Below are 15936 nucleotides of genomic sequence, written 5' to 3'. Positions count from 1 at the left end.
GCTCAAGTTACACCGTGAAAACGCACAAGAAAGACAAAAAAAGATGAAAATGAGTCAATCTTACCGGTTTGGAGAGGTTACCCATGGTGCCAAGTCCCAGGTCCGGCTTTTGCGGTGACAATTAAACAACAAAAAACAAAAAACGAAAAAAACGGACAAAAAAACGGACAAAAAACAAACAAAAAGTCTACCAAAAAACAAACAAATCAACGAATAAACGAATGAATTAACAAAAAATGAATAAATGAAAGAATAAACGAATTAATCAGTGAATAAATGTATGAAGAAGTGAATGTAGTCGAGCGATGTGAAGGTGTCTCTTGAGTCGGAGCGTGCTCTCGGGTCAAGTCTGTGGGGACGAGTGATGCTTCTCATTCGAAACAGCATTTAAACAGGGAATGTTGCTCTGTGGCATCACACGTGACTCAGCTGTTCTCTGACTCCGAGAACTAGCAACACAGAACCATAAAATAACTACTGGACCTTTTTTACAACAATGTCTCTTTTTCTGACATCTTTCATCTGTAAATATACTCACAATGCGCCTTTGGCGGTCTGGACTCATTTCTATAGGAGAGTAAACCACCTAAAGCCAGTTTGACCAACTTTATATTTGTGGAAGAGTTTACCCATTTTTTAAGGTGACAAAAATCTTCATGATATAAATTCATAGTTGGCCTGTAGTAAGTTGTATGAAACTTGTATAAAAAAAGGGGGGGGGGGTTTCTATAAAGACTGGTGATTTTTTGTTTATTGTCATTTATTCTTATTCATTTATTTATTTATTTTATTTTTGACCAAACCACTAGGCCTCCATCACTGCTTACCTCCATCTATATCTATTTTACATGCTGATGATGAGGCAGCATTTTCTTGCTCTCATTTTCTACACTTGGTCACGAATCATTCATTCATTGTATTTTTGAAAATGGCTCTTTGTAAAATCAGGTCATCTAACATGCTCAGAATCATTTGTTTTCATGCTCAGATGATCATGATAGGGAAATACCTTGATCTTTGTTACTTTGTTCCTCTCTCCCTCCCTCTTCCTCTCTTACACACACAGATCACTGAAGTGTCGGCTTCAGCAGATAGAGAAAAAAAATCAAGAGGCAATGTGTGCTAAGCCAGACCTCCTGGCTGAACACACATCAGCATCTGGTTTTATTTCCAGTGAATACGCTGTTTTACATGACATAGTTCTTCACTGTGTTTCCTGTGTTTCACATGTGGCACCTTTTGTCTTTTCTGCTGTCAGCTGTCAGACAATTATAAAAATATACATTTCCATACAAAATGACTGTTTGGAGCCAATATTTTGAGTTTGTTTACATGTATGTGTTTTTTCCTTCTTTCCAGACGCTGATCCATTCCTCTCTACTGTTCAGCCAAAGACTCTCCTCTTCCCTGTTGGGGACACACACACACACACACACACACACACACACCTCAGCACCTAGCACACAGCATCATCATCAGCATCCTCTCCCAGTCCAACTCTTTCTCTCTATCTGTGTCTCTTTCATAACGTAAATAAATCACACACACACACACACACTAAAGAATTAGTGATTATTAATATTTTTCCAACTTTTTCCAGCTTTTCCAACCCAATCTATTTTAGGATGCCACTATGAGTCAAGCACTTCAGTGTTAGCGAGTGTGGGTTTTATGTGTTGACATAAAACAAGTAGAAAGGACATCATGTCGTTAGACCTCAATATGTTTAAGTGATCCCACACAATTTCCAGTCCATTCACAGCTGATTTGGCTACTTTACAATATAACTGTATATATCAATCTTACTGGAAACAGTAAATGTTGTGTTAACTAAATCAGCTGTATATGTTTTTTTAGTTTTGGGGGGCAGGACATCAGAGTCCTTGCTGGTTTTTCACTGGGACCGCCCTAAACGCTTGTGGACTCATCGGGAACACGCCTCGAAATCGGTGAGGCCTTGGACTTTGGGATTGGGCCTATAAAACTTTGAAACAACACGGGCTGAAAGACCCACATCACATAAACTTTCACGTCAGCTCGTCACGCCCCACGTTGTCTGGACCTCTGTGCTTCAGTCTTTGTATTTAACAATTTTTGCAAATCTGGCTGAACTCTGAATTTGGTATTGGTCACAAACACTTAGAAGCTACCCATGCAACAGTTATCTGAAAACTGTTTGTACTTTGGTCTAATCCAGACTCAAGAGGTCCAGCTTGCTGCTCTAACTGCACAAATGTCCATGTCTAGCATACGTCTTATCTTGTATTTAAAGTTAATTTCAAGATATTTTAGGTCAAATAACCTTATTACATGGCTGGTAGATTTAGTGCTTTCAAGAGACTTTTTCATGATAATCTAGATTGAGGAAAGAAAAAAATCATGAAATAAGAACAAAAGTTCTCGAATCAACATCAATTAGGATTTAACTGTTTCAGACAAACAGCACCAGAACACAACAAAAATATCTGCCAGTATAGGAAGATAATAAAATCACCTTTTGCAGTGGACTTAATGTAAAGAAATCATTAAGACTGCTCAGATTGCTAGATGATTTCTGTAACAGTATTTACGTTAGAGAAATATAAATGATAAATGAGTAAATCTGGAATTATGAAACAGACAAATGGCATGAAGCCGATTCCTTTACTGAAACAAATGATCTTTACAAAATGCTTGAATGATAATCTGGAAGTCCAGTATTTATCTTCAGTATCACGTAGATGGGGATCAGGCCTACTGCCGACCAGGAGGAGACAACAGAACAGACAGCTCATCTCATGGCTGCACAGTTAACATCTCAAAATAGACTACATGACATTTATAGCACTCACAGACTTCTGTGAAAATACACAGAACATGTTTTACAAAACAACACAATAAAATAGAATAGAACCCCCCCCCCCCCCCCCCCCCCTTCTCATGTACAACTCTGTTCATACTTTGTGAATAATATAAATTCATTCTGCACTGGACTGATGAAAGCTTGTAACTGGTGATAACTAACTAGAAAACTACCATTCCTCTGTCTGAAGTCTCACACTGTGACGAGAGCAAATTACAGGCAAACGATGGACATCTGAAGGCCACCTTGTCCCTATAATAAGTGCATTGTGATGGATGAGCTTGGCCAAGTGGAGAAGGGGTACACTACAATCCGTAAGACGTCTTATAAATGTACAGTTATCATTCTAAAAACATACTTTTTGACAAATTAGCAATGGCAGCACACAACGATTCAAAATGTCCTCTCAAACTGGACTTAAATAAAATTGCAATGCACAACTTTCAGTAGAAGAGAAAGGAACCAACTGGATAGACAAAGCGCATTAAAAATCAGAATGGATTCTTTTAAAATTCATCTATATACTGTAGAAAAAACAGAACATACCTCATCAACCTCAGTCTCCACAGCATTACTGCAGACTCATGTCTGTATTGCAGAGGTTACTTTCTCAAAGCACCATAATAAATAGGCTGGTAAAAACGACTCTAAAAATGGAAAAGCTATATTCATTGCTTCTACAAAATTAAGTGTAAAGGAATGCAGTTAATATTGTAGCAATAGAGGAGGCGTATCAGTGAATTAAATCTCTTTTAATTAAACTTCGGTACACACAGCACCCCAAAACTCTGAAAATAAGCAACTGGCAAAGTTAATTGAAATGTTTAGTAAAGAGCAGTTCACTTACGTTACTGCAGATGAAAAGCAGTAACTTTTATGTCAGCCTTGCCCGGTGCAGGGGTTATGTTTTTATATTGGTGCATTATTGTCAAAATGCTACTTTAGTGATTTTCCAGTGCATTTTTAGCCCAAAAATGCAACCAAAAGCAGTTCAATTGACCCAATCTGGCAACACTCATAGCTTCTTCGCAGAAGGTGTGCAAGACGGAGCTACAACTTCAGGATTCCCCCCAAAAATGACATTGTATGATGCTTGCAACAGTGACTGAACAGTGCTTTGTGAATTGGTCACCTACGCAGATATTCTGCTGCAGTGTTATCCTCGCAATTTAAGAATACTTTCACTACAGGTATACACTTCAGGTATACTGCAATTAATAGGCTATTTCTACTTTTACTAAAAACATTTCAAGAACTTTTTCTGCTATTAAATAATCAACAATTTTTATAATGACTTTTGTGCTTTATTTGAACATAAATGTATAACTAATAAAAAATAACTACATATCTAACAAAACTATGCAGCGCCTCATAGTTTGAGTCAGTAATGCTCATCTATGGACATTTATTCATATGAAAACATTGTGAATAATTACTTTAACAGAACCTTAACCAAAGTTATTTCAGTTATCTAACCTCAACTGATGCTTTTATTTGATTTTCCATCACCTTACATATGTTTTTTTTTTGTTTGTTAGAAAAATCAACAAGAAACAGCTATTGTTACAGTCAATAAAAATGTCAGCTGGAACACATACTTGACCTGCCATTAGGAAGCTGCAGTATTTTTATGAAAACCTTTAATATTCCCTCTGCAGTGCCCTCCAAACCCCCTGCAGACTGTTGTCTGGCGCCATCTGGTGGCTACAGGCCGTAAGGCCATCCTCAACCTCACTTGATTCTGCATCTACTGTAGAGCTGACTGAACACTTTTCATGTTGCTTTGTTCTTAGTTTGTGCAAAATGAACTTGCTTTTCCCACTGTTGTACCAACGTCCTGTTTAGCTTTAGTCATTTTATTGTCAGTATGGAAACTGCATCCATCATCATGGAGGGTTAGGCTACTCAGGAGCTATAGACAAGTCTTTTAATTATTAATGGGCTTATCCAAGAACAATTGATGTTTAGTCCAAATGTCCCTGCATCTAATATTATTTATTACCAACACTTCCACACCTGAGCTGAATTGCTGGGGAAAAGTGGAGCAACAACTAATAACTGAAAAGATGCTATTTGGTCCATGTGATAAATGTTCAGCCGTAGCTCAACAAACGATCAGCTTGGAGGAAACATTGGTCCTGAATGCTCCACTGATGGGACTTTATTAGATAGATTTCTGCCAATTTGGCTTGACCTTTCCTTGAATTGAATTGTACTTTTGATGAGACTAAGGTATGGTAATGCTGCCTTCAAGTGCTGTCGGTAGTGTTTACCACTTCAGAGCTTGCGAGGAGCACTTGAAGGCAGCATAAGCGCCTCACCTTACCATAACTATGAGAGACTTGAGTTTAGTGGTGTAATGCATAGCTGGTACTAACAACGCATGGTTGGTGTGCATGTAAAACGCGCTTTGTTCTTTACATTCTTTATTTATCACCCTCTTCCCTGTACCCATCCTCCCAGAGCACAAAATGTACACAAAAATAAAATTATCTCACCTTTACATGATTACACAAAACCAGTGCAGAATGCCAGTGGTCACCGTATTACGCAACTACATTCAGAGAGCTTTCCTAAACACAAAGTACATGGGGATACAACATGATCATGATATGTGACAGAGAGCAGTACTCTCCGCTGCCAGTCCATCACTCCAGTCTTTTTTTTTTTCTTTTCAGTACAGAGGCACGCAGCACAACACAACACACGACAGTGGGAAGCAGTGTTTTTCCCAAAGATGGGAGCCGCAGGAAGAGAAGAATGGCTCCAAAAATGACTCTGAAGGAAAAGGGGTTCAAGCTACTGACTGTTATGATGCCAAAGCCTCCCCGGGTCATCGCAATGTAAGCTTGGCTGTGTAGAATGCTATACGCTGAAGTGGTTAGGAGCCTAAAAGCAGGGTGTTTTTGTCAGAGAGCCCACAAAAAATAGCATTATTGTGAACATTATTTCAAAAAATATGGGTTGCCAAATGTCGAAACCCATCTATATAGTGCTTTGGTTGAGAGATGAGCATGAAGTTGGGATGGCAATGAAAAGAGGAGAGTTAGAAAGAAGCCACCGGTTACATCTGTTAGAGTCCTGTAAATAAGTGTTGTAGGTATTCTGGGTTGGCTATACGTGAGAGAAAAGCACACAACAAATCACCCATGGAAATATGAACAGAGAAGGAAAGGCAGAAGCAGTGGACACTGAAGAGGGCCTGCCCTAAGAGAGAGAGAAAAAAAAATCTGCTAACTGACAGGGAAGAGACAAATATTTACATCAGCTGTATACAACTTAATTTATAAATACATTTTTAGGTATAAATTAGAAAAATAAACAATAAAAACCTAGTTCAATCAACTACATCTATTCTCATTTTATAATGCCAGTCTGATTATTAACCCCCTTATATTTGGTGAAAGACAGCAAAAGATCAAAAGGCACAGCAATGAATAATTAGAGTCATTTATCCCTGCAATAGTCTACAAGTCGCATCACTAAATCCCCATTGCAACAGACGTATTAAAATATAAATTAAGACGATTTCAGATAAAAGCACATTCCAACAACAAAATTCCCATACTCAAACAGCGTCTAAACTAGCATCACCTGTTACAGTTTCTTAAATAAATAAAGGCTTAAGGGGGTTTGCGATGAGTTGTCAAAGAGAGCACCCTGATATTCTCTGCTGCCAGTTCCTCTCATGTCTTTTCTGACCGCACACATGATGCATACCCTGTACATCTAATACAGCTGCAGTGTGGAAAGGTGACTGTACCTGTCATGGTCTCTACATGACGCTCTGTTAATGTGACCATGTGGTGCAGAGTGTTCAGAAAGCCTAAGATGTAGTGTCTGCTCCTCAAAACGTGCTTTCCTATGCGCTAGGTTTCAAATGCTGTACCGTAACAACCCCCTGCACGCACACACACGCACACACACACACACACACACACACACGCACGCACGCTCCAGAATCCCATAACGCACGGACAGCTCGGCAGGCCGGAGGCGCTAGACGTAGACCAGGTCTCGGCCCTGCGCCGTCGGGCTGGCGGCCTCCTCCCGCCCCGGGCCGTCCGAGTCCGCCTCGTCCCCGTTGTAGCCCTCGTACTCGATGGGCTTGGGGCAGCTGTACGGGTGGCCGTTGTCATCGAAGAAGCGGCGGAAGGTGAACTCGTAGAAGGCGTGCTCCGGGTGCTTGCCGTTGCGGAACCAGCCGTTCAGGGTGTCGTTGTGGTTGCCCTCGCCCTCGCCGTCGCTGCTCCACAGCTTGTCCGGGTCCACGGGGTCGAAGTTGGAGGTGTCGGTGCAGTGCGCGATGGTGGGGACGTAGGGCGCCGCCTGCTGCCGCAGGTCGCTGGAGAAGTCGATGGCGCGGAAGAAGGGCTGGGCCTTGATCTCGTCCGCCCCGTCCTTGCCCAGCCGGTCCTCGGGGCCGCGGCACAGTTTGACGATGAGGTCCGACGCCTCCGGGCTCAGCTTGGCTTGAGGGGGGATGTGCAGCGTGCTCTGCCAGTTTATCACCTGGTTCCGACAGCGCAACAGCATTAGCGACAAGGTGCGAGGAGACAGTGTGGTATGTGGTATGTGGCTGCGTAACGTTTCACTGGAAGTGTTTGACATACCTTCAGCTGGGTTTCGAGGGGCGTGGTCGCTAAGAAGGGAGGCTGTCCGACAACCATTTCATACAGGATGACGCCAACGCTCCACCAATCACAGAGCTGGGTGTATCCTTAAGGAGACGGAGGAGGACATTTACACATTACAGAAAAACAGTATGCAACATAAAACGTCTCCAAGGAGAGTTTTAGAGTTTCTAGTCCATTTTAACAAGTATTTGAGCATTTGGTACTTAGTTTTGTCCATGCAGACACAAATGAATATGAACATTGTGCATTTCTCATTAGTTTTCCTGGTGTTTGCCCTGTGCAATCTGCCTGCTTTCCACTTCAGAAATGTAGTCTGTTTGTGTTTGTTAGATGCTAACAAGCCATTTTAGGGAAACTGAAAGACCAATGTACAAACTTTTCCCCCACTATCTGAAAAGAGCCTAACGATGAGGACCACCTAAAAGACAAGGATTGGCTTCTAGCTCGGGTGCGCTGTACCTGTTCGGAGCAGCACTTCTGGGGCTATATAGTTGGGCGTCCCCACTAGTGAGTGGGCCAAACAACGCTGGTGCTGCCTGGCCTTCCTCCTCTCCAGAGGTTTGAGCCGGTCTCCGCAGCGGCAGTTAGCTGGGTCTTCCCATTCCTTGCTGAAGTCCATGCTGTCCTGCCTCACATGGTCCCCTGGGAACAGACAACACAGCAGTTAAGTGTTTTTCCCCAGGCACCTAAATGAAAATGTCAAATGTACTTCATATTTTCTATTTTTATTTTGCATTGTAATCACTTACAATACTCATTGTTCCAATATTGAAACTCCCAATACTCAATTAATTGAGCCGAATCTGATATTCAATGTTTATATTTGATCATTTTCACACCAAATATTCCTAAAAAAAATATTAGGAGCATTCAACACTTCACTCAAAATGTATTCCTGGCAGGCTGGAAAAGCTCTGAAAAACATGGAACACTAAAACTAAAATATTCATGTATACTTGTGTTGTATCCAATCAAAATGTCGTATTAGAAGCAGTTCAGTTTAAGGGTTTCCCGTACACAACCAGTGTAGTATTAACTGATTATATACAAAATATGTAATCAATCAAACTGCATCATGTTCATCATATCAGAGGTGGATGACATTGACTTGCTGATATCCCATTTTTTTTTAAATTAAAGGCCAATATTAGATAGATCAGCAATATATATACTGGTTTAACCCTAGTTTTGAGTCTATTGTTTGTTCCTAAAGGATGTTGTCACCTAGGTCTCTGTAAAACCTCCAGGGAAAGCCTTGGAGTTTGGCATTATCTGGAGCATAGGGTGAATTTAACATTTTGGATTTTCTTATAACATAAGTCTCTGCTAAAGCAGCAAAACAGAAACTGACACCGACCACTTTGGTAGTACTTGGAGTCATGCGTCCAGCGGAAGCCCGTGCAGAGGCCAAAGTCAGTGAGCTTGATGTGTCCGTCCCGGTCTATGAGGATGTTGTCCGGCTTGATGTCGCGGTGGATGAAGCCCATCTTGTGGACGCTCTCCACGGCGCAGGTGAGCTCGGCGATGTAGAACTGGGCCAGCTCCTCCTTGAAGATGCCCAGCCGGATCAGCAGGCTCATCATGTCTCCTCCGGGGATGTAGTCCATGACAAAGTACAGGTTGTCCTTGTCTTGGAACGAGTAGTAGAGACGCACCACCCACTCGTTGTCGGCCTCGGCCAGGATGTCCCTCTCGGCCTTGACGTGGGCCACCTGGTTCCTCAGCAGCACGTCCTTCTTGCGTAGCGTCTTCATGGCGTACAGCGCGCCCGTGTCCTCTTTCCTGGCCAGGCAGACCTCGCCGAAGGCCCCGATGCCGAGGGTCTTGATCCGCTTGAACATGGACTTGTCCATCTTGGCCCGCTTCAGCCGGATGTAGTTGGACTCTTTCTGACAGAGCATCATACGCATCTGCTCCTGCGCATCTACAGACAACCCCACCTGAGCACAGGACAGAGTCAAAATTGATATTTCATAGCACACAAAATCCCAAAAAGTCTCAAAATGGAAAAACCCAGATGCAGCCTGTTATGAGACATATGGCTAGTCCAGGTTAGAATAAATTGCCACCAAGAGAATCAACCGTTAAGAAGACACTGAAGGCAACCAGTGCAAAATGCATTTAAGGTGAGCTACAGATTTTCTAAACAGGCAAATCATTATTTTAGCACATAGCAAAAATGTACAAACAATGGTGTGATCAGTGAGGTGAATAACACAGAGTGACATGCATTTGCTTTGGCCACTGGGGCCAACATGCTGTTGTCAGAGGATGTAGTGCTTTTAAAACACAAATGGCCAGTGTCTCAACAACAGCTTACTTGAATAACGGATGTGTGTGTGTGACTAATCCATGTCACAGCAAAGCAGAGATACCTTTACCTTTTACATCAGCTGTTAGTGACAGCAAGGGGAGAAAGGAAGAGAAAGAACAGCTAAGAATAAGAAAAAATAGAACAGCATGAAAAGTACTACAGCAGACATTTCTGAAAAAAGATAATACGGTGATGACAAGAGAGTAAAGGGGAAAAAAGTTTTGAAAGAGTGAAAGCTTAAACAAAGGAGCCAAGTTGAGAATCGTCTGGAGAAGACAAATAAGCAAAACTCAAGATGTCACAGTATCCCTTTTAACAGCAAAAAGGTGCAGTAGATGCTGCCTTTGTTACTGATTTCTCACCCTTTGCATCTCGCTCTCCAGTTGCTTCCTCCTCCGGATCCGCTGCTGATGGTTCTTCAGTATGTTCTCCACGTGTTGCTCCATGAAGAACTTGAAGGCCTGGGGGGAGTACAGCGGGACTCTGGAGGACTCCCCCCTCCGCTCCTCGTCTTTCTTGTTGCGGCGCACAGGAACGGGCGATGTCGTGATCTGTTTCCTCTCCTTCTCCGTACCGGCGTTGCTTTCGAGGCCTTCCGCCGCCTTTTCTCCGGAGCCGCCGCCGCCCTCCTCCTCCTCGGCCGGCTCCTCCCTCCCGGCACCGGGCTTGTTGGCCCCTGGGTCGTAGGACGGGGGGCAGGGCGCGGCCGCCTGCTGGAGGAGGTGTTTGGGGTAAGGGGGCGGAGGGCCCTGGTAGCTGGGCACCTCCGCTACTACAGGGATCTGAGGTACAGGGGCCGGGGGCTCTGGGTAGGTATTGGCAGGCGGAGGGGGCGGGGGCTGCTGCATCCATGGAGGGTGTGTGGGAGCAACAGCGGTGTGCAACTCGGGCTTCTGGACACGCATGCTTTTGACCGGCTGCAGGATGGGGGCCTGGGTGATGGCGGTGACCGTTGTGGCAGAGGGCTGGGAGCTGGCCGGGTGGGCCGGTCTGCCGCTCAGCTGGTGGCTGTTGAAGGAGTTGGAGCGGACAGGCATGTTGTGCTGCCATGACGGGGACAGGTCCTGGTTGCTGCTGTTACCGGGGGAAGACTGGGACTGGGCGGGGGCCAGCGGGGCTTGGGACCAGGACTGAGGGGAACCCATGTTGTACATGTCGAGGTTGTGACTGTTCCGGTTGGGAACCATCATGGACTGAGGGAGGTTGCCGCCGTTGACGTAGGAGGGAGAGGATGCGGGCCCTCCGGCCTGCATCTGTTGGTCAGTGGGGCTCTGCCGGCTGCTCTGGTTGACCGGATACGGGGGAGGCGGCTGTCGGCTGCCCCCCGCCATGTAGTCTGGCTGAGGGGAGCCATTCTGAGGCCAGCCGGGGGGGAAGGTGAACTTATTGCCTCCAGAGCTCTGCATTATAATGGGTTGGCGGCCCATTGGCACTGGGCTGATCCCACGCTGGTTTTGGGGAGCTGGGGCTGGGTACCCATCAGGCCAGGCACCCTGGGGTACTGGAGAGATGCGGGGCACTAGGTAATCCATGTTGCCAGAGAAGCGCTTGGTTGTCGGGTTGCTGTCCCAGGTGGGTGGAGGAGGGGTGGCGCCTCGGTTTGGTGGAGGTGTGACACTGCGCACCTGCGGTGGCAGGGGAGGGTTGACTCTCTGGCTGTTAGCAGGGTGACCCTGAGGAAAGGCAGGTGGCGGCCGTGCTGCCAGGTCTCCCTGGGGTCCGGGGCTGTCAGAGCGGTACATCATTCCATCCACCATGAGAGGACCGTGTCGCTGAGCCAGAGACTCCTTAGAACCCTTCCAGCTCGGCCTCCTCAACACAGGCTGCTGGATATGAGAAGCACCTGCACACACAAAAGTAGAAAATAATAGCAGCAGAAGATTGACATCATTTTTAGGTAGAGATACACTGATGTGAAACTTTTGGCCAGACCAGCCCAAAATATAAACCATAGGTTTACCATTAGATACTGTGCATTAACAGATATAAGACCATCAGCACAAAACACTCACTGTTGAGGAGTAGCATTGCTACTTGTAGTTCAACTAGGGATTAAACATTTTGCTTAAACTCCAAGTTCAGGTGAACTCAATACTGTATTTAACGGCTTATTACATTTGCCATGCAGGTGACTACAAGAACTACATATCCATTATTTAAAACAAAATATGCTGACAAATCACTTGCCAACACCAGTGGTAATCAGACACTTGCACATTTTCACAAAGTTACCTAAGCAAGCTATGCTATATTTAAGGCTTTATGTAGCTGATATTTTCAAAATAACTTCCCAAACACTGAAAACAACTATCTGCATCCAACAGCATTAAACCAATGTCATTCTTTACAAAAGGAAGCATTTATTCTTTCTCATACATGATCCTCTTTCACTGTCAACACTGGTACAAGAAGTCACCAGATATGTGTGGCTACCGCTTCATGTAAAGTTGGGAGGAAAAAGTCAGAAAGTAACAATGGCTTTGGCTGTACTGGGGTTCAGTGTGCTGAATTAGCCCACGAAATCCTCAGTCTTCCATGATAGAAAAAGGGCTGGTCTTCGAGTGCAATAATCAGAATTTGTCTGCGACTGCCTTGGCCTTTGCACTGTCCTCACTAGACTTCTTTACACTATTGAGTGATTGCTGTATGTGCTTCTTTCTAAACTCACCATTTTGCTGACATTCAACAATCATACAGGGAGAAATCCATCGTAGAAGAAGCAGACATACCAGTTTCTTCACTGACAGTGGCCTCAATAGACCAGAATGCAATGCAGCCACAAGAAATGTGTTTTGAGTAAGGAGTGTGTGTTTTTTTGACTGGAAAATCTCTCACTCTTACTACACTACTGATATCGCTATTGCTCTCTCCACCTAAACATATATCCCACATCTGAAAGCAACAATTTCACACCCCTTCTTTGGAGGTTGCAGAAAGGCATTCTGGGAAATGTAGGAAATCACTAATTGAAGTAGATGAGGCAGGTTGAGAGAAAGTGGGTACACCACAAAAGCACAACAAAATACTCCTGGACTGTATTGAACAACACAGATTGATGATATATAACAGTGTAAGGGGATCTAATGGTGGAGTTTTCCTTTAATCATTTGATTGATGCACATTTTCAAAGATTTTAACTGACAGCAACCATCTCGATATGATGATGCTGATATGCTTGAAAACACTGACTATAACTAACGCTATGAAAGAAAGCCAAACAACATAATTTCAATACAGTCAACTAGAATGCCTTCCCCTGCCCCACTGATGAGTGATGCAGCATCTCATTCCCTTTGTCAGTGGGCATTGTTAGTCCTCCCACAAACGTCCCAAATCCTGCAACAATGGCCAGGTTGAACCAGCAAGCCTGGATAAAGGGGAGGAAAGCCAGCAGTTGGTCCCAGAGGATGAGTCACCTACCTGGGGCTTTCATGCCTGCATTGACGGGGCGGGCGGCGATAGCAGCCATCTGCTCCCTCACCGGGTCCTGGTAGCTCATCTTACTGATGTACTCTATAGCTGCCTCCATACTGCGACTGTTGGTCTTCTTCAGAGCAAGGATCACCATTTCCTGAAGAGACAACATTTACCATTTGCGTTGATTTACCTGAAAAGGGCAATCAATGTGAATGTGCTTTGAATGGCTTAACTGTTTGCAAAACAGTCCATGTATCTTCAGTTATGGCAACTGTCACTCAAAAGCTTTTTTCCCACACGTAAAATATTAGGCCTGACTGTTTCAGTTACACTAGCTAGATATGAACTGGCACAAAAAGACATGGCAATTGCCAACTGAGAAACTACTTGTGCACTGTCAACTGTTCAAGCTAGTCAATCCACCTTGGATGTTTTTCATATTTCAAATAACTCTCCTCGACAAAGCGCGCCAACTCATCATTCTCTATAATAGAGTTAAGTATAGCATGTATAACATTCCTCAACAGTCCATGACGCTACCTTGTCTCGGTAATAGATAAAACAAGGTCCTTCATGTATGTGTGCTCTGTCTCACCTCCTCAAACCCAGCGGACAGGAGTTCCTGCAGCATCTGTTTGTTAACCTCAGTCGTCCGGCCTGAAGTGCTGGGCTCGTTTGCAAAGGGCATCAAGGACTTGCGGATCTCCTGCAAGGCCTTATGGTAGGGGTTTTTGGGGTTGCTACAGCGCCCCTGTTGCCGAGGGTCTTCAGACAGCATTTTTCCAGCTCCAGCCATATCCACTTTTGGTGGGTCGGAGGGCCTGGACAAGTTGCGGAGACTCTCTCGTATTTCCTGCAGCATTTGTTGGCTGTTGCCACTGTAGTTGCTGGCGGGGAATGTCTTGGGTCTCATCTGTCTGTATCCTTCGGGTTTCTCGCCTCTCTTCATGTAAGAACATGTATGTTGACGATTAAAGGGATGAACAGTATGGCACGCAGTACTGGCTTACTGCGTGGGTACCAGGGCTGAGACTGGTCTCAAGGTCTCTGGTGTCTGACTTCACATCTGCATGCTCCTGAAATAAATGTACAGAACCAACCTGTGATGATCAAGCATTCAAATAGAGCAGCCTCCATGTTACCCGACAGGATGGACAAATGAGATGTAAAAGGAGAACAGATCAATACATAAACCTTGGCTATAGCCTGGCTCTTAATGGACAGCAAGCTACAATGGAAAACAAGTTGAGAAGTTAGATTTAGTTGCTCAAATATTTAACTTAGGCAACCTGGGTGTACGAAGAGATCACCTTTGATGTAAAGAAATTTGCCGATAAAAGAATACTATTCCTTTAACGCCGAATCAGAGGTCACAACAAGCCCTCATCCACTTGCTAGCGTCGTTAGCAGTGCACGCTAAAAGAGAGGTAAGCTAATTGTTGTGTGCCAAGGATGGGATACGTTAAATGCTGAAGTTGTTTGTCCCATGTGTCCACATATCTTAAATGCCTCGCAAAAAATGAAGCTGCAAAGTGAAGTTATCTTATTTTTACTTTGCATAAAATCAAACGGCGCACCATTGCCACCGCGGCCTGTGTCTGAAAGGCATCCATTTGCTGCTAGGGAGCCTAGCTAGGTTAGCTAACCTAACTTGCCTAATTCAACAACAGGTTGCGAATTAGCTTGCTAGCTTGTAACATAGATGGCAACAGTTAGCCTTGTCTAACAACTTACCAGTGGTTATACTTGCCGCGTTCCTTGACACTTTTCTTATTTGGAATAAAAACGATAGTCCCTTGAACTATCTGGGTAACAAAGACGTGATTTTAAACGAAAATGTCCCTACTATGCCGAGCTAGCAGGTTCCTAGCCGTGTTGAATTCCTGGGATGTCTGAGTGACAAGTACATCGCAGCGTCAAGCTAGACACAGCACACTTCCGGTCAGGGGGTGCGCTTGGTTTTCACAGTAAAAGTGCGCTTGGATTAAAAAAAAACAAAAAAACAAAAAAAAAAAAGCACATTCGGAATGTATTTCTAAAACATTTCATGATGTACAATATGTTGGCAGCTCTTATGAATCTACACAATTACATATATGGTAAATATACATTCCCCACCCAAATCCAGTGCTAAGATCATATACTCCACTGAGCTCTTTCTCTGTGCTCTGAGGTTAAACAGGGTTAAAAGGACAATGCTATTACTTTTACAAAACCTATTCTGGTTCATTTTAATGGGCATTGGACCAATTAACGAGGTTGCATGTAGTACTTAACTGCCCTTTGCATTTTATAGCGACATACGTGAGGAACTTTTACTTCGAAAGGAAAGCCGGAGATGATACCGTGGATTATGATGGGAACTTTCACACGAGTCGCCTTGTGTGATTACCCGGATGTAGCTTGTTTTTTCCCCATCACTTTTCACTTCACTCCTTGCCTTCTACTCACCTTGTGGCTGCTCAGCATCACTGAATTGGTGAAGTGGGGATTTTACATTGCTTTGTTCAACAGTGGTTATCTGACTGAAAAGTGAGTAGACAGTCACAGGGAAAGTAGGTGGCATACATTGCAGTAAAGCAGATAAAGTATTCACCATATAAATAATGGACAAGGGGTTGTGGTGTGGCTGGATGCTAAGGACAATAACACATTTACCTGCCTATGATCCCCAGCTATATTTTAGAGAAATCACTCACTGGCTTTTACTGAACATGATCAACCTT

At 44.1% G+C, this 15936-nt stretch overlaps 1 protein-coding gene across 2 annotated transcripts; it reads right to left on the bottom strand.

Annotated features, from left to right (window-relative positions):
* Positions 1 to 5038: 5038 nt before the first annotated feature.
* lats1 (large tumor suppressor kinase 1) lies at positions 5039 to 15098 on the bottom strand. Of its 2 annotated transcripts, XM_071524639.1 has the most exons (8): positions 14945 to 15098; positions 13806 to 14286; positions 13214 to 13364; positions 10156 to 11636; positions 8837 to 9419; positions 7939 to 8121; positions 7456 to 7562; positions 5039 to 7354 (listed from the first exon to the last, which is right to left on the bottom strand). In XM_071524639.1, exons 2-8 carry the CDS (start codon positions 14157 to 14159, stop codon positions 6842 to 6844), a joined length of 3372 nt encoding a protein of 1123 aa, XP_071380740.1. In that variant the 5' UTR covers positions 14160 to 14286; positions 14945 to 15098; the 3' UTR covers positions 5039 to 6841. The 2 variants fall into 2 exon arrangements, with proteins under 2 accessions (XP_071380740.1, XP_071380741.1); XM_071524640.1 differs by lacking the exons at positions 13214 to 13364; positions 14945 to 15098 and having other exon boundaries at positions 13806 to 13929.
* Between the last annotated feature and the right edge of the window lie 838 nt (positions 15099 to 15936).

Source organism: Centroberyx affinis, unplaced genomic scaffold (assembly GCF_046629955.1).
Source record: "Centroberyx affinis isolate AG114_WGS23_722 - 3 ecotype Tasmania unplaced genomic scaffold, CSIRO-AGI_Caff_v1 ptg001215l_1, whole genome shotgun sequence".
NCBI lineage: Eukaryota > Metazoa > Chordata > Actinopteri > Beryciformes > Berycidae > Centroberyx > Centroberyx affinis.
Note: the sequence above shows the minus strand (reverse complement) of the source record. Positions and strands in the feature narration are given on the sequence as shown.

Coding starts and splice junctions, on each gene's coding strand:
- lats1 (XM_071524639.1), bottom strand. CDS start 14,159: ATGAAGAGAGGCGAGAAACCCGAAGGATACAGACAGATGAGACCCAAG. Junction 13,365..13,805: donor TGTCCGCTGGGTTTGAGGAG/GTGAGACAGAGC, acceptor TTGTCTCTTCAG/GAAATGGTGATCCTTGCTCT. Junction 8,122..8,836: donor CTCCAAGTACTACCAAAGTG/GTCGGTGTCAGT, acceptor GTCTGTTCCCAG/GGGACCATGTGAGGCAGGAC.